This window comes from Chlamydotis macqueenii, chromosome 19 (assembly GCF_036417535.1).
Source record: "Chlamydotis macqueenii isolate bChlMac1 chromosome 19, bChlMac1.mat, whole genome shotgun sequence".
Classification (NCBI taxonomy): domain Eukaryota; kingdom Metazoa; phylum Chordata; class Aves; order Otidiformes; family Otididae; genus Chlamydotis; species Chlamydotis macqueenii.
The window spans coordinates 1,966,344-1,984,802 of NC_141574.1; the positions used below are offsets into that span (position 1 = coordinate 1,966,344).

General features: G+C 41.0%; 1 protein-coding gene across 1 annotated transcript in view; it reads left to right on the forward strand.

Moving 5' to 3' along the window:
- The window catches only part of PITPNM3 (PITPNM family member 3), a 78,178-nt gene that overhangs the window by 18,665 nt on the left and 41,054 nt on the right, over positions 1 to 18,459 (forward strand). The window contains exons 3-5 of the mRNA XM_086762903.1: positions 7,536 to 7,583; positions 14,384 to 14,460; positions 15,549 to 15,784. Coding sequence (XP_086619029.1) covers positions 7,536 to 7,583; positions 14,384 to 14,460; positions 15,549 to 15,784 — 361 coding nt within the window. The remainder of the gene's footprint in view (positions 1 to 7,535; positions 7,584 to 14,383; positions 14,461 to 15,548; positions 15,785 to 18,459) is intronic.

Genomic DNA, 18,459 nt, shown 5'->3' on the forward strand with positions numbered 1-18,459 from the left:
CTGACATTAGTGGTATTTTTGTAGAATATAAAGCAAGCAAGCAAACAAACAAATAAGAATGTAATTTCTGTAATACATCTTGCCACAAAGGATGACTATTGATTTAATACACCTTAACTGAATTTTAAGAGCCTTTAGTCAGTTTTGTCAGCAATCTGCTACTATTTTACTCTGCAAATCCAGCTAATTGAATTAAAGTGCTTCAAATGAGGATGAATTCTCAGGTAGACAATAGACAAAATGCAATTTAACTTTTAGTTGTTTAAAACGTGACTGTAAAATGCCTGTGAAATTCACTTTTCCTATGCTTCATATGCCACACATACAGACTGATGGATTGCTTTACTGGTAACCAGCAAAATAGATGGACATGATCAGCTTTCACAACTGGAAATTTTCTTACCAGGTGAGTGAAAGGCCTTTCTTGGTCCTATTGCACAAGACCAAGTTACGCAGGTCATTTAATCTTTTAATGAATTGATTGTCTATCTGGAAAATAGTGCTAACAGTAATATCGCTCTCTTTCTGGGACTCATTTGAATTGTTGATTTAGAGTAAACTTCTGTTCTTCACATCCAGCGCAGTACGAGAGAGTGGTTTGGAGCTGGGAGGTGCTACTGTTGGGCAAGTTGTGTTAGGTCTGTGCATGAAACCCTGCAAATCTTGCTCTTTCTGCACCACCTAGGATTGAGCTGCACAATTCCTGCTGAATTTTTTTAATTGACAAAAATTGACAAAATCTATCACCTTGAAATGTACAAAGAATTATTCTCCAAGGATTGTGGCTTATGAATGAATGGTAGTCCATAAAATTCTACTGGATTCATGGATTGCGCTATGACTCCCCGTCACTCCAGCTATTCTTTGTAACTCTCCTTTTAAAAAAATCTTTCCTGAGTTCTTAAGTACAATGAATACACCACTGAGTGGTGATTTTTTTCCTTTTTTTTTTTTTTTTTTTTACTGTCTGATGTCATATCTTTTGGATCTCATCTTTTTCCATCTAGTGTAAAGGAAAAAAAGCCTGTTTTATGTGTGAAGCAGCGCATTTCTATGAGATCACAGGGGCAATTTCCTGTTGATTCCCTCAACTGCTATCTCTGTTCTCCTGTCCACAAGACACTGAACAGAACTGGAGGACTAGATTAATGTTTTTGGTTAAGAGTAAATTTAATATACATCTGTGGAGTAAGCTAATTCATAGGATCATAGAATATCTCAAGTTGGAAGGGATCCATAAGGATCCATATTGAATTTCACACTTGTTTCAGTTTGACACAAGCATTGCCACAGCATATTTATGCTTCCAGAAAATGTGCAGCAGTCATCTCTCAATTGCAGCACCTTTTGATGCGAGTACCTTTTGATCCTCTGTGAAGACTACTGTAAAGAGTTACCTATGGAAGAAACTGGACTTGTAGCAGTAAAATGGAGAGCAGAATCTGTGCTAGTAGCTTTTAGCAGAGACTTAAAGCATGGGAGGGATGGTCAGTCACTGGCTACTTCCACAATAGTACATGGGGCACCCGTGTGTTTGGGGCTGCCACTGCAGTCCTAAAGCCCTAGGAGTCAGGATTTTGTTACAGTAGTTGGAATTCATCTTTTCTGTTGTCTTGTGTGTGCAAGGCTGCTGTAAAGACTTAACTGTTCTTCTGTTCTGAGAAGGTTTGAGTTGGTTTGCTTTTGAGTGGACTGTTCACAAGAGCTGGCTTTTTTCAAAGTGCACTGAGCTCCCATAAATCGTATTGGGCATGCAAGAGCGTTAAGCACTTAGGAAAATGCGTTTGTCCTTGTCCCAGACCTCTTAAATCTCTGGTCAGACTAATACGATGCAGCACAAGGGAAGATAACACTAGACAGAGGATAGGACACACTGACAGCTGCTACACAAATTAACCCTAACCTTACCCTCTCGTGGAAGGTGGAGATAGGGAAGTGAATGAGAAGGTAATTGCTACGTTACTCCTTAATTGCACAAGCAGTTCTTAATTTGGCTGTGGAACAGTATTGCTTTATCTTTCCATCAAATTAAGAGTCTAACCAGTCATGTATTATGTAGAAATGTTAACATGATAGAGAAATAATTAATCAACTTCAGGTGATTTGTCTTCATCAAACTTAAAATTGGGTTGTTGCTAAGTAGGTACAAATCTGAAGTGTGAGAGGAGAGGTTAGCTACATCGCTCTCCAGACTGATGTTTTTGCAGAAGGAGAAAGATTTTGTAGTCTAGAAACTATCTATTGTTTTTCGTAAAATAAAATTTATCTTGGTTTAAGTCAGTAATAAAGCTCATACAGTGTTTAAATGTATACATACGGTGCTTGGTTAGAAGTAAAGCAGAGCCTGCAGCTCCCTGTACCATGGTTAAATACACCTTTGGCAAGGAAAACCTCCTAGGTGCTACCAGTCAGCCCTGAGTTAACTGCAAAGTATGGCAGGAAGGCAGCTGTTAATTTGATTTTTAAGATCATTTTTTTTTCAGACAAGACTGGAGTGTATTATTTTTTTCTCTTTTGTTTTATTTTCTTGTATGATTTGTATATTTGTATAATTTACTTGTGTAATAATGTGAAATATATGTATTTCCTTCTCTACTTGATTCTGTCATGTATATAAAAACTGGAGTGATTGAATCAAATCATTTATTTTCAACCTCATTGTATGTGGATCTTAATGGTTTTGTTGAATTTTGCATTTTTTAATTTTTTTTTTTAAAGTTAGATTTTATTATTAAGTCGAGAATAAAGAGAAAATGTGGCAGATATGCCAACTTGGCTGTGAATTAGTATTTTCCACTTAAATGGGAATGGTTAATTTTTTACATTGAATGGTTTAGACTTTTTGTTAAGATGCTTGGTGGCTGTGATGTGGATACTATCCCATAGTATCTGAAATTATGAGCTATGTTGAGTTGCATCCATGAAGCTCCTACAGGAAAGTAGTGTTTCTGTGCAAGGCGGTGCACGCTAAGGTGTTTTTAGCAAGCTCTTCATCTAGTCTTGTTTTTCACTGGCTCACTGATTCAGTCTCCTTTGCTACGGCTGCCGTGCATCTCAGTGGTTCTCCAACATTTATGCAATGGTCTAAACACTTGATATAACAGAAGAATCTCTACACCCTTGTGACTCTGCTTTCAGTATAGTGATTTTTACCTTGTGCTAGTGTTTCTCTCCTCTGAAGGCTACCTTGCCTAATTTTGTCTGCAGTGAGTGTTCTGTGGAAACAAATGGCTCTTTTCCTTCCCCCCAGTAGCATGTGATCTCCCACTCCTCATGTCCTCCTAGAGTCATACAATTAATTAACGGGTGTTTGTACATAGCTGACTATAGTGTTTACACTGCTTTTCAATTTACTGTAATAGCATCTGCCACTGCCTAATAATGCAAAGAATGGCAAACAGAAAATTTGGCTTAGTGGAGTGAACAGTGGAAGGGAAGGGTGGAAAGCAGAGCAGCTGACAGCATTCCAGAACACATCAGATGGCTCACATAAAGAACATATTTACTTCTAGCAGTAGGTTTTAGAGAGAAGCAGTGAACTGGATTTCTTCAAATCATCCATGGTAGCAGTTTATACTAGGGCAGGTTACCCGTGTTCTGCAACTGCTGTCATTTAATTTTGTGATGCTGTATGTTCCAGAATACAGCTCAGCAAATGCATTTGAAATGGAGGAAGCTTAAAATAGCCACTAAGGTGTTTTTTAGCTGAGAGCTGAGTCCCACTGCAGAGCGTGTTGCTTTCCTTGCAGTCTCTCCACAGACTCCCTTTTCCCTTTCCACCTGTATTCAGATTCGGCCCACGTGCTGAAGTCAGCAAGCATTCTTGCTCCAGGTCCTTTGACCTGGAGTTTCCCTGTTGCCATTTCCATCCAGAGGGTCATGCCATCTGCAGGTACATTACCTCCCTTCCTCTCCCCATGCTGTTACAAGTTTGACATAATTGTGCTCACACCCATGTTACATTTGCCGTGGCCTTTAAAAAAAAAAAAAAAAAAAAAAATTAACGAAACAGATTTTTTTTTTTTTTCTTTAAAAATTTCACAGTATTCTTGCTCGGGCGAAAGCCACATTCTAAAGTGGAGCATGAACTTCCACTGGTATGATTATGTTGTTAAACAAATTCAGATAATTAGAACAGAGCGTGTCCTGTACACCATGAAGACTACTGGCGCTCCAGTAGCTAATGTTGGAAGACTGGATGTGCGGGGAAGGAGGCAAAGAAGGATCCCCCTGATATCTCATTGGTGCTGAGGCACACAACTGTTCTCTGTGCTGATCCCACTAGCAATGTAATCCTAGGGGAGAGCAGAACAAGAGACAAGGACTGTACAAAGCACCCTCTGACATCGCAGGGGCACAGATCGGCAGATACCTGTGTGTGTAATGACTGCGTACCAGAGCACGACACTAGAAGTTACTTTGTGAGTCTTATTCTTACCTGCAGCTGCTTTCTTTGATGAATAGATATGTTTGTTTTTACTGGTGTTACCAACCCTTAGTAGGAAAGTAAGGCGGATTCTTTTCTGGTTTCTTTCTTTCTTTCTTTCTTTCTTTCTTTTTTAAGCATTGCAGTAGCTGGTAGCATGCAACTAGAGGAAATGCAGATCATCTTTTGCTTCCAGGCCAGAGAGGTGTCAATTTTTTGCAGATTCTGGATATTACTGTGCGATGAAAATATCTGGACCGCTCTGATGAGCGTAGTTAATACTCTTTTAGAGCACAGAGTTCCTACTGCCTTAGTTTCACCAGCATGATTTCTTTTGATCAACTTCTTTGAATTTGGTGAGACTCCTCATAAACTAAGTTGTCTTGATGAATTTGTCTCTAAATATAGGACTGACATCTCAGCCCTTTAGTAGTCTAGTTTTCAAGGACCAGAGTTACACAGATGAAGTAGAATGCCATGAAGTGGTTAATTAGGCACAAGATTTTCCCATCGAGTTTTTCCCCCCAAGTTTTTACCATTATATCAGAGTAAATGTCTTCAGAAGGGTAATTTAAAATGTGCCAAGTCTGCATTTCAGTCTAAGTTCATATTCCTTGAACCTGTTGAGGGATGACTACATGAAGAGGAACGTAATGTGATTTAGGAGGCATTTAGTCTTGCATCGTAGTCTGTGCTGTGGCATGTATCCTGACTCTGGAGAACATTTCACTTGTGAGAAGGAGAACAGAACCTAAGTCTGGGAACCTGTGGCTGAAAGACACTATAAACACTGTTTTCATCACAAATTCAAAACATAGCACCATACCAGCTACTATGATGAAATTTAACTCTGTCCCCACCAAAACCACTGCAATTTAAAAAAACCTGGAGAAATATCTGTCCCCTCTCTGTCACATTTCCTTGCTGCATTTGCTCTTTAACAGTACATGCTCTGCCTGTGAAGTGATTGTCATTCACCATATCCTGCAGAAGGCAGTGCACAAATGCGGTGGGAGCTTTTTACAGAAAAGGAGCTAGAAAACATACGTGAAAACATGGGGCAGATCTAGAATTTATTGACTTTTATATATTGCTTAGCATCTGAAAAAAAAAAAGTGTTTCCTTGCTGGTGTTTTTGTTACTCCTTCATGTTTTTCTTCGTTATTTTCCCTGACCTCTTCTTGGTTTTCTTTTTTAAGCAATGAAGAATGTGAGACAGCCACAGTAATGCTTACCGAAAGACCTAAACCTATATATTAAAAACTTATATTCAAAGATGAAATTTGTTAGTAACACGTTTAAGAAAGTAATTGTCTCGTTTTGAAACCTGCCAAATAAAAATTCATTTCAATTCTGTAGTGAAAGTGGCTTCACTTTCCATCAAGAGCTGGTCTTTTGAGCTGGAGAATTTCTATCTGCACAGCCATTTAAAGCTGTCATGGGAAGGAGTTTTCTTCTTGAAATTAATTGTTTTCCACTCGCGTTGTAATTCATAAATTGTGCATACAACAAGCAGTTCAGAAGACTGGTCTGCACTCTTGACGTGGAGGCCTGGTTTTTACTTCTAGCGCCTATGTTCCCGAGAGCTTCATAGGTCCTTGCCAAGGCAATGACAGGTGACTGCTTCCCCTTGACAATGACTCTCCCTGCAAGCAGGTAATACTTCCTCCCTAATAAGCTGAAAGCAGATCATGGTTGTGACCCAAGCTCTTAGGCAGAGCAACAGTCTGTGATTTGCCCTGGTGAGGAACTGAAAATCAAAGAGGTTGTATGTGACGTTTGGAAAGTGGTTAATTCAAATCATTTTCATTTCTCAAAAGCCAGGTACTAAGGTGATCTCTTTGCTTGCAGTTTCAGCGCAAAGAATGGAGAAGAGCAGATTTCTGTGCTGTGTATTGAAGAACCTGTAATTTTTTCTTTTATTTTTTACTCCCTTTAAAAGCCAAGTTGTCAATTGTGATAGCTGGGACATCTGGAGAAAAGAGAGAATTGTGGCAGAGCTCTTATTCTCTATTCCTGCATCCATCAAAGGAGTTAAAAAATATTGTTATTCATTATGTATTAACCCTAGTGGAGTTTAGTGTAACAGCATTTTGAATTAATGAGATGAGGAACAGTGCATACAAGTTCTATAGTCTTCTTAAAGCACTAGGCAGAAGCTTTCACTGAACACAAGAAAATTAGCAGACAGGTGATCGCAACGTGCACTGTTTTATTCACATATCATGGAGTGCCACCAGCTTCCCTGGTCCTCGTCGTTTGACCAGTCTTCGTTTTTGTTTTCAAACACATAGAACAAACAGAACATTGCCTCTGTTGTTTATTCAGACTGTCTCAGCAGAAGAGTGCTGTCTTTATTGCTTGTTCGAATGTACTCAAATGGTGGGTAGGCTCCAGGAAAAAGAGTAAATTTTGCCTTGGCCTCTGAAGAAGGAATCTAGAGAAGGGACTGAGACCTGTGTTCCCATCCCAGCTCTGATGACAGATGTGGTTCGTTTCTGTAGTGGTGGAATGATGGCAAGGGTGTTTTACCCTCCATGGTAGAAATGGCCTGCGTGCTGTAGGAGGCCTTTATCTACATGCCGAAGATAAATGAAAGGCCCTTCTATTCCCATATCCTTCTGTCTCTGTATTTTAGATTTTTGTATTTAGATCTGAGAAAATCCCTTTGTACTTGCAACTTTCCTTGGCCAGGTGGACTGTGGCAGGGAACGGATGGACACAGACATTCTTAAAATCACTGCGAATTAAATATTTGGAATAATGATCTATAACATATGAGTTATGTTAATTCTTAGGCTTTTAGAGATTCAGTGGCTAATGCTGCAGGTAATCAAACTGATTCGTAGCTACAGTTCCATTGCTTATGATACCTTTCTTGAAATGGACAGTAAAATCTGGCTTCTAGACTAACCATTTTGATAAGTAGGTAAGAGGAGTTTTCAAGTGTGTTATATGTTGAGCTATTCCCACTGAAGCCAATGGGAGTTTTAGAAGTCAGCATAGTGGTCAATTCCAAAATATTTACTGCAATACAGTAGAAAAAGTAAAGAGCATGATGTTCATGTAAAGCAATCCTATTTCACATTGTGTTTTTTTCCTTTTACAGGTGAAGAGTCTGCATTTTGCTCGTCTGGCTTTCTACAGGAAAAACAACGTGAGTTGAAGTTCTTCTCATTTTAATTTGTCCCAAGACTGTTAAACAACTAGAGCTAGTAATAGAATAGAAGTGTTAACTAGCACAGGTCTGGTGTTATGTTGTGTTGAGAAGGGAGATGGATGTGGAGGCACCAGGATTCTTTTGAGTTTTGTTTTAAATTGATTTATTTTTAATGTGGATTATTAAAATGTACCAAGAAGGTGCATGCAACACTATTTAATGTGCCGGATAGTGCCTTACAGCATGACTAGAGTGGCAGAGGTGGAGCACTGGCGGGTGAAGCTGCTGGTATACATAATAGCTTAAACAGGACAGTACAACAGGGCTCAGTTTGGAGCGTAGAAGCCTTCAGTGCTTTGTGCTCTGGACTTCCTTCTCCCGTCTCTGCTTAAAGAGGTGCAAGAGGTGTTGCTCTTAAAGTTTGAGTGTTGTAGGAATGAAAAGGAGTGCCACGCCTGGTATTGCTAGGGTTCCTTTGCTGCTGGTGCCCCACTTAGAGGAGTGTATTCACATGTCACTGTGCTGTTGATCTTTCTGTGCTTCTGCATAGTTTTCTAAAAAGAGCAAACTGGCTTATAGAAATCAGTGACGTTAACAACAGTGTTTTCTTTCATGATGGTTCTCTCTGGGAACAATTGTTGGTTGCCCTCATTGAGTTCACAGTGAAGCCTCTGCTATTCCTGCAGCTATGTTCCTAAGCCCATGCTGTCACTCTGTGCCAACCTCTTCCCCCCTGGAAATCATGCTTTGCCCAGCTGAACTGGAGCTGAGGAGTACTTGGGATTCTAGATCCTCGGCTAAACTGTCTGTTGCTTCTAATCTAGTGCTCCATAGCAGTCACGGCCAAGATCTGGTAGTGTATATGTGTAAGACTCCTTCAATAAAGAAACTGTGTGGAAGTTAACAGAGGCACTGTCTTATGTTGTGGCTTCCAGAACAGCATTGGGCTCATTGATGCGTGCCATTGTTTTCCTCCAAACAGAGCAATTTGCGAAACTGCATCTGCAGTATATTACAATATTCTTTATTGTTTGTTAATAGAAAGCATATGTTACAGCCTTCATGTGGACATATTTCTCATGATGGATTTGTCATTATAAATGGCTAGTAATAACATAGCAGATGGCAAGAAATGGCATAATTTCTCATGGGAGTGCGATAATGGAAATAACAGTTTTCTTTGGGGAATATCACCACCTTATGCTTTGTACCTGAAGTGAGTTCTCTTGTTTTTACTCTTAAATTTGTCCTTAATTGACATGGCAAAATATTAAGGATGTTTGAAATCGTCTGGGGGGAAAAAAAAAATGAGGGCTTGGCTTTGTTCTTAGTACAGGTTTGAACCTTTTTGAACGGGTTCTTGGAAGTTTGGGAATGATCACACATTCTTTTCTCCTTGATTCAGGGTACTTGTTTACCTATTTTTTGGTCATAGATTGAACTGATGCTTTTCATGGCTGATTTGCAGTGTTGAATCGCTATCTGAGCTTTACCTTTCCCCTGGCTCTCCTGTCATGCTGATGGCTAATCCTAGATCTGATGTACTCCACATGAAGAGACTGTTTGGGCAATGAGTTATTTCAGGCAAGGATGTAGACACACGGCTTATTTCACATCTTTGTCAGTCACTGATGAACATGTGCAGCATATATTGTATATACCAATTCCAGTGGGAATTCAAGTCCAAAACGATCCCTGCCAGAGGCGCTGGTTCATTGGTATCTGCGGTAGCAGTGTATGTTGCTGTCTCCATATATACTTGGCAAATCTCTTCATTAGTCATTAAATCAGTTGGCTCAGATCGTAGACACTGTTCCTGGGTCGTGACTGGTAGACTGAAAAACAGCATAATTTCTGTAACATGGTTGTGACATATGTATTATATGATGTGCTTTGACAATATGCAATGCACTGTTAGAGATAGGAATCCAGGAATTTTGCATGATTTCTCCTATGTAGCCCATGGTAAAGACTCGCGTTGGAGAAGTTCATGGAGGATTGTCTCTCATGGGAGGGACCCCACACTGGAGCAAGGGAAGAGTGTGAGGAGTCCTCCCCCTGAGGAGGAAGGAGGAGCAGAGACAGCATGTGATGAGCTGACTGCAGCCCCAGTTCCCTGTCCCCCTGCGCCACTGGAGGGGGAGGAGGTAGAGAACTCAGGAGCAAAGTTGTGCGTAGGAAGAAGGGAGAAGTTGGGGGAAGGTGTTTTTTAGATTTGTTCTTATTTCTCATTATCCTACTCTCGCTTGATTGGTAGTAAATTAAATTAATTTCACCAAGTCGAATCTGTTTTGCCTGTGGCTGTAATTGCAGAGTGATCTCTCTCCCTGTCCTTGTCTCGACCCAGGAGCCTTTTGTTATCTTTTCTCTCCTCTGTCTGGTTGAAGAGGAGTGATAGAGCGTCTGGGTGGGCAACTTGCATTCAGCCAAGGTCAACCCACCACGCCTAGGTACCACAGAAAAAGCATACCCTGAAGCAAAAATTTGATCCAAACCTTACATCCTCACCAGCAGTTCATTCTTTGTTTCACTAGACTGTCCCAAAGCACATTTACACCATTTTCTTCCTGACTGTCTTTAGGAGGTGGTAAAGTGTTGTAGCTTAAATCTGTCATATGCCATGCATTCTTTTCTTTCTGTCCTCAGTGGAGTTTTATGTGCAAGATAGTTTTGTGATTTGGCAGTTTTGTTTCTTGTTCCTTTTTGGTTTTGTGGGTTTTTTTTACTTTTTTTTTGATTGCCAAGCTACTGTATATTCAACTCAGTTCTCTGACAGGTGGAGCATTTCGCAGGGGGAGTGGGAGGTGTAAAGTTTTGTGATAGGTGAGTTAATTCCACAGTCTCAGACTAGCTCTGGAAAAGATGCTCCCGTCTGCTCAGGGAAGATTATTTTCCCTTTTAGAGAGAGGTCATTGCACCTTAGAAGCAGAACAACTGATTGAGACTTTTATATCCTGCCGTGCTGCCTGAGCTGAGGAAGCATCTGGGAGAAGAGATACTAGTTAGCCCAAATTCACTCAATAGCGTGAAGAATTCACTCTGCTCAGTAATGGGAGCCAGAGCTGTGTCTAGATCGAGGTTTTCATGTTTTGCTCCCAGGAAAACATTAAAACAAAGACTGGGTTTTTGACAGTGCTCAGTGTGTTTGGTGATCTGGTTGCTTTTGTCCGCGTGGATGTTGGGACAGCAGCTGGAGCCAGCCACTGCTGCCACCTGCCCTACTGATGAGTGAAGTCCGGGTGCCTGCAGAGGAGCTGACCTGCTTGAGGAATGAGATTTCAGTGTGTTCTGTTCCCGTGTCTCCTCTCCGTGTGCCAGATTTGAGAAACTTAGCGGACTCTGTAGCTGGTGCATTTGCAGGTTAATTAAAAAAAAACAGACAAAGCAGATGAACAGAAGTTTTTGATCTTATCCCACTCTGACCTTTCCTGACTGCATCAGTGTTACACTGTAAGCTATAACGAACCACTGCTTTCTGACTCTGGATTTGAGTACCCTTTTTGTTACTGTAATTTATATAACGATACAATTAACATGAATTGTTATAACGATGGTATTTGAGACAGCTGGAAAAATCTGTAAAATGTTGATAATGTCATCAGAGTTTGGTCCAGCAAAACCGTGTTTTTATTTTACCTCATTAAAGCTCTTCCTGTAAATAGTAAAACACATCATTTCCCTATAATCGGTTTCATTTTGGTGCCTAATTAAATGTCTGTCATTTTCTCCAGTAGGTCATGCTGTCTGTTTGTCTCCTACAGAGGTTTAGCTGCTGAATAGTCTTACCCTTTATATTGTCATCATGACCGAGAAGATCCCCCAGTTATTTAAGTCTCCAGTATTTAATCTGAACAATAAAGCTGAATCTCTGTAGACCCAAAATCTGATTATCTTCCAAAGGATATGATCAGCAAATCTCTTGAAATGCCACATACGTGACATAGCCTCCCACCTCCCTCACTGCTTTGAACTCAGGCAAGTTTATTTCTTTGGGCAGCACAGTGCTGGAGATCCACCCACTGAAATTCCTGACTTGTGCTGCAAATCAGCAAAAAACCACCTGGCTTTTTTTTTTTTTAGATCTCATTCTTTTTGTGTTAAAACTGTACTTGTACATGCAGATTTTCAAAACAAGACAACATATGTTCTGACATTACTGCAGCCAGAACTTTTGGCAGTGTAGCAGTGTTCTGAAGACAGTTGAACTGTGCGCGTTGGTATGTCTGAAAGAAAAGATTACTTTGTGTGCTTCCCTGGACTGATCTCTGCGTCATTGTTTTGGTAATCTCTTACTGGAAGTTGCTGTCATGCTTTTTTCTTTCTCAACTGAAGTGAGAAAGCAGTTTTGAAAGAAGCCAAATTTTATGATAGAGGGCTACTTTAACTATAGAATAGAAATTGTGATTAAAATAATGCTTAGAATCATAGTGTCCAGTTATCTGTGACATTTTTGTGTGTGTGAAGCAAGGAACAATCCTGCGACCTGGGATTTGATGGATTAGGGAAAAGGCAAACCACCCTCTCTGCTTTCTAAAAGGTTTTCAAAGGAAGGGCACACAAGTCAACCGAGGAAGTATTGTGTCTAGTGCATTGGGCTGTATAGGTAACCAGTGGGGTTTGTGAGCCTGTGATGGGGAGCCCTGGGTTTCCTGTGTCAGTATTCTCTTGAAGGTAAATATTGTGGTTCACCAGAAAGTGGGGCCTCATGGCCCTGAATATTTTTTTTCGTGACACAAACCTGATGTTTCTGGGGAACTGGTTCTGTTGTGAGCTTAGGTGTTAAAAAACTGACAGCTTTTCATATGATGACCTTCAGAAAAAAAGTGAGTCTTCTGAACAGGCTTTTGGAAACGACACTTTTAAATAGAAGCAGCTTTCAATTGCAGAGACTTCCAGAAGGGTTCAGCATGTGACAGTGAAGCTAAAAGTGCTAATCAGATTTTATCCTACAGCTGTTTCCTAGGTAACTAACGCATGCAGCTGCAGAAAAAAAGGCTGTATTATGAAGAGACCAGAAAGATCTCATAGCAATTCTCTTCAAATACTGAAGAAACACAGTGCAAAAAAAAAAAACAAACAAAAACCTCTCTGGGAAGCTTGGTCGAGTGTTAGACCACTATCTCTGCAAAGAAATGCTTCCTAAGTTTTGTAAGGCCAGACAGTGGACAGTCTCATGATCTTCAAGCTTGTGTTGTGAATGTTCCACCACTTACAGCAGGTTGCTGTCCAGCCAGTCTGCCTAAGAAGGAGTGACAAATGGGTCTTCGGGTCTGTTTGGTCATGCTTCAAGCAGAGGCTTTCACTGTTGTGTTTATAATATTGCACACATGATCCTGTTGCGAAAAGGTGTTAGCAAAGCATTGCTTTCCTCTGCAATGTCACTTCCTATTTTTCAGGTTACAAGGTTTTTTTGAGGAGAAACTGTCTTTTGCTCTATGATCTATTACTCCTATTTTTGCATCCTAGTAAGGGAGCACAGCAGTTACTTCTGGGAGTTTCCGAGGTAGTCACAGAGGTTTCTGGAAGAGCTGGATCCTGAAGGTCTTTGGAGAACTTTAAAGAGTTAATTCACTTGCCTGTATATAGGTGTTTAGTGCCATTTGAGACATAACAGACTATCTAAGATATCTGTATGGGAAGAGCAGAGATGCAGAACCTTTGGTGACCTCTTTTACTCCTGCTCCAGAAGGGGGCAGGGATGACCAAGAGCAGCTGTACCAGTACTACACACCTCTGTATAAAGACCTGAATCCTGTTGCTGTTAAGAGTAGAAGAGCCTCTAATATATAGGGCTGCAAGAAACCTTGTGTATTGTTCTGTTTGTCTACAGGATTTCCTCTGAACAGATCTTTCAGATGTCTTGAAACTAGAAATCATAGAATCATAGAATGGTTTGGGTTGGAAGGGACCTTCAAAGGCCACCCTATCTGACCCCCCGCAAGGAGCAGGGATGTCTCCAACCAGATCAGGTTGCTCAGAGCCCCGGCCAACCTGGCCTGGAATGTTTCCAGGGATGGGGCATCCACCAGCTCTCTGGGCAACCTGGGCCAGTGTCCCACCACCCTCAGTGTAAAAAATATCTTCCTTCTACCTAGCCTAAATCTACCTCCTCCTATTTTAAAACCATCACCCCTCATCCTATCACAACAGGCTCTGCTAAAAAGTTTCTCCCTGTCTTTCCTCTCAGCCCCCTTGAGATACTGGAAGGCCACTCTAAGGTCTCCCTGGAGCCTCCTCCTCTCCAGGCTGTACAGCCCCAGCTCTCCCAGCTTGGCCTCACAGGAGGGGTGCTCCAGCCCTCTGATCATCTTCATGGCCTTCTCTGGACCTGCTCCAACAGGTCCACGTCCTTCTGATGTTGGGGGCTGCAGAGCTGGATACAGCACTGCAGGTGGGGTCTCACCAGAGCGGAGAAAGGGGATAAAATCCCCTCCCTCAACCTGCTGGCCACGCTTCTCTTGATGCAGCCCAGGATGTGGTTGGCTTTGTGGTCTGCAAGTGCGCATTGCCAGCTCGTGTTGAGCTTCTCATCCACCAGCACCCCTAGGTCCTTCTCTTCAGGGCTGGTCTCAATCCATTCTCCACCCAGCCTGCATTTGTGCTTGGGATTGCCCCAACCCATGTGCAGGACCTTGCACTTGGCCTGGTTGAACTTCATGAGGTTTGCACGAGCCCACCTCTCCAGCCTGTCAAGGTCCCTATGGTTGGCATCCCAGTGTTCCTTACCTCCACAGATGTCTGTGAAAGATGAGGCAGCCAGATATTTATGTGATCAATTGTGTCTCTCTTCCTTTCAGGTGAATTGTGTAGAGCTTCTTTAAGAAAACAAAGGTTCCCAGCACAAGGCAGTGTTGAAATACACGAGGACAATGAGGTGAGATTGTTTCCCAAAACAAGTTGTGCTGATTTCTAAGGAGTAGACATGTGGAAATGCTCTCATACTGTGTTATGGTATTATAAACCCATTCCATGGCTTAGTGTGTCTTTCCGTTGTTCAGTAGGTGCACATGCAATCACTGAAAATCATCACAAGCCTTTCTAGGCATTGCGTAATTAACTTAGGTGGAAATATGACCCAGTTCTCTCTGAAGAGAAATTGTTAGCTCTACTTAGTACTTCAGTGGAAATGCAGGTTTTGTGAAGCAGATTCAGCAGCAGTCATGAAACTGATGGCAACAGAATTGCTTTTTTTTAAAAGCAGCAAAAGATCTAAAGAAGTTGTGTTCCTTCCAGTTAACTGATTAAGGTCCTCTGTCTGTACATAGGAAAGGCACTGGAAATGTCCAGTTTTTAATTTTTGAAGAATTCCAATCCTACAGCTCCCTGGAAATGATTACAGTCTTTAATTGACTTCAGATGTCATTTTGATTTGCCCTTGAGACCCTTGTCTCAGTCATGGCTGAACTACTGCAGAGAGGCAAATTAATTTCATTCCCTTTGAGTCCTCTGGTGAAGGATACTAGTTAAATCCAGCTGAGAGGCTTTTTGTAGCAGTGACAGTGACTTTAGCAATGTTGACCTGCTTGAATTTTTCCCTCTGTTTTGAAGCTTTCAGTTCCACCAACCCATCAGCAGTGACACTTACATACAAGCTGGCATTGGCTATGGAAGGAGTTACTCTTATCTTTTAAAGAGGATTACATTTCTCTGTAACTGGAATGGGACCATAAGGAGCAGGGAATTGTAAATTAGAGCAAGGAAAAGTGGAACCTTAAAAGTTCTCATAAGATCTAGTACTTAAGCAGATACAAAGCAGGTCAGCAAAATGCCTTCACAATGGATGCTTCTACTGGATACTAAAAATCATGGGCTGAACAGAGATACTGGCTTTATGGAACAACTTAAAATTCTCTCATTTCCAACCAAAAATCACTGCCAACTGTGTATGAACGTTGACACTACGTATACCAACACTGTCCGTAAAAATGCTTCTTCCCTTCTTACTCCCTGTTTTTCTCACAGGAAGGAGTTCAACACCAGAATTGCAAAACTCATGTGCTAATTTTGATCCTACATGGGGGAAACATCTTAGATGCTGGAGGTGGAGACCACAGCAGCAAGCTGGCAGACATCAACACCTTCAGTTCTGTGTTTGAGAAAGTGACCCAAGCCCATTTCCCTGCTGCCTTGGGCCACATCTTAATCAGGCTTGTTCCTTGCCCAGCAATCTGTTCAGCAGCTTTTTCTCTTGTTTCCAAGTAAGTTGATTTGCATTTTCTAATATTTGGCTTTGCAATGTGGTTTTTAATGGCTTTCTGTGACCTGTCTTTTTCATAATGTAATGCTTCTTACTCTTCCTTTTACTGCAAGAGGTGTAACAGTCTTTCACCCATCTCAAAGTGAATGTATTTGTTTAAAAAAAAAACAAAACAAACAAAAAAACTAACCAAAAACACCCCCAGTAGAACAAAAAACCAAAAACCCATGGTGGACTACAGCCTATTGTCCACATGCCTCCAAAAGAAAAAAAAAACAGATCCAGAAGAAATCTGAACAGAGGAAAACTGTGACCCCTAAAAATCAGTAGCCAGCTTTGGCCTTACTTTAAAATTGAGACATAGCTAGATCTGCCTGTGGATATAGCAGCTGACATTTGTCTTTCTTATTTCTCTGTTCATTATTTGGCTATTGTAGGGATAAGATGTTCTAGAAAACCCTCCTGATAGTTTTGATGTTTCCTGTTCTAGAAACAAAAATGGCATATTGCTAGCACTGGTTTAGGAATAAAGTGGAGATTGTGAAGCATTGCTGAGAAATATAGACTGATTTAAGTAAATTCCGCTTTGCACTGGGAATTGACAACAGATATAAGTAAATAAAACAAGAGTGATTTAACACATCTTCTTGGTGAGACAGAATTTACATATAAACATGGAATTTTACATTTAAGATGAGAAAACTTTACCATCTGTTTGTTCCCAATAGGAGCTACTGCACTCTGAGATCTTGTAATGTTTTGTGATAGACCGCTCATTTATTGTCGTTAGTAACAATGTCCCGTACACAGAAGTGGCTTGAATGGGCTATGAAGGATGCATCTCTAGGAAACAGAACTTTATGCTAATGAAGACTTCATTTCACAGTACAACTAGGATTTGGTTACATGCATAGCGAGAGGGTTACGTTAGCTTGGAGGGAGTTTCCTGTCTGAGCAGATCCATTTGCTAACTGATGTAAATGGAGGTGGCACTCACGGGTTGCCTTTGCTGACAGGAGGGATGGGTGGTTTGCTGTCAGCAATTTGGTAATTCACTTGCATAAAGGTAGATAGCCCTCAGTTGAGGGCTTCTCCAGAGCAACTGGAGGAGAGTGCTGTGCATTACAGTAGGTAGCGGATCAGCTCTTCATTGATGAACACTAGGCAAGAACACCTCCAACATCTTGTCAGTGATAAAATTAATCAATTTCTCAACTGGCATGAGTCTGCAGGCTTCAGTGGCACTGAGCTATAGCACGGTTGTGCTACATGACATCCACGTTGTCATAGTTTCTACTTGTCAGCTCCTGTTTCTGACTGACACCAGGTTCTGCTAGGAAGCACTTACTGGTTGCTATATGAAGCAGAGATAATTATTTCATTTTAGGAAGTTGCGTATTAACTGAAAAAAAACCCCAAACAAACAAACTTTGGTGGGTTTGGGATTTGGGGAGAGTTTTGGAGTTGTTGAGATTTTTGAGGGGAGGTTGTTTTTAGTGGGGGAGGATTAAGAAAATTCTCACAAAAATGTTTTAGTACGTGTCTCTGTGTCTGACTGAAAGAGAGAGTTCATCAGATCACACTGGCATTAAACCTAGTGGCTTTCTGAGGTTCCTGGTAGTCTTTTCTGCATTTGAAAAGTATTGTTCTGTAAAACGCTGTTATAATATTTTGATACAAAACCAAGTCACTATGAAATACTAAATGCAGCTTTCAGAGAAAAAGTAGTTAGCAATTGCATCTCAGAGACCTGCTTAGTCTAGTATTTCATAGAATCATAGAATCGTTTTGGTTGGAAAAGACATTTTAGATCGCCGAGTCCAACCATAAGTCTAATGCTGCCAAGCCCACCATTAAACCATGTCCCTAAGTGTCACATCCACACGTCTTTTAAATACCTCCAGAGATGGTAACTCCACCACTTCTGCACTCAAAGCAAGAGCGTAACTCTGATCTATTAACTGTGCATCAACAGGCACATGTTTTGAAGTTCCCATCTGCATGCTTGTATGAAAGCTATCATTGCCTTGCAAAACTATTGCTGCTATTAATTTTAACAATTTCAATATGTATGGCAGTAACAATTTCAGGTATGCACTCTTTTTGACAATGCTGTGAGATGTGAAAAATGACATGTAACAAGTCCTTCGGAGAGGAAATGTGACTCTAGTTCTAGTGTTCACTTGGGCATTAGGAGATATGGATGTTGTTTATTCATGGGTCTGTAACAAATTTTCTGGTTGACCATAAATGAAAAAATCAGTCTGTCGGTGCCTCACTTCTCAAAATTGTTGAACAGAAACAAGGCTAAAATGATAAAAGGAGGAATTTTTCTGTCATTAACCAAAAGCCTAACATAAAGCCTAAGAAAGACACGAGAAGATTTCTGCTGTCTGAATTGTGCCTCTAGCCTAGGATATATGAGAAGAGCTTAAGGGATTTAGGAGTAAGAGAGTACTGTGGTTAAGGTGTGCTCCCAGAAAGCTGGAAAGGACACAGCTATGCTGAGGCTTTGACAACTGGTACCTTATTAAGCGTGAGAGGAGATGATCTGTGATAGAAGGAGAGTGATCGGGGTGTTTCTTTGTTGGGTTTTTAACAGCAAGGAACAAAGGCTGAGCTTAGCCTATGTGGTTGAGGAGATGTTACACTTTCCTTCCAAGCCTATGAAATGCC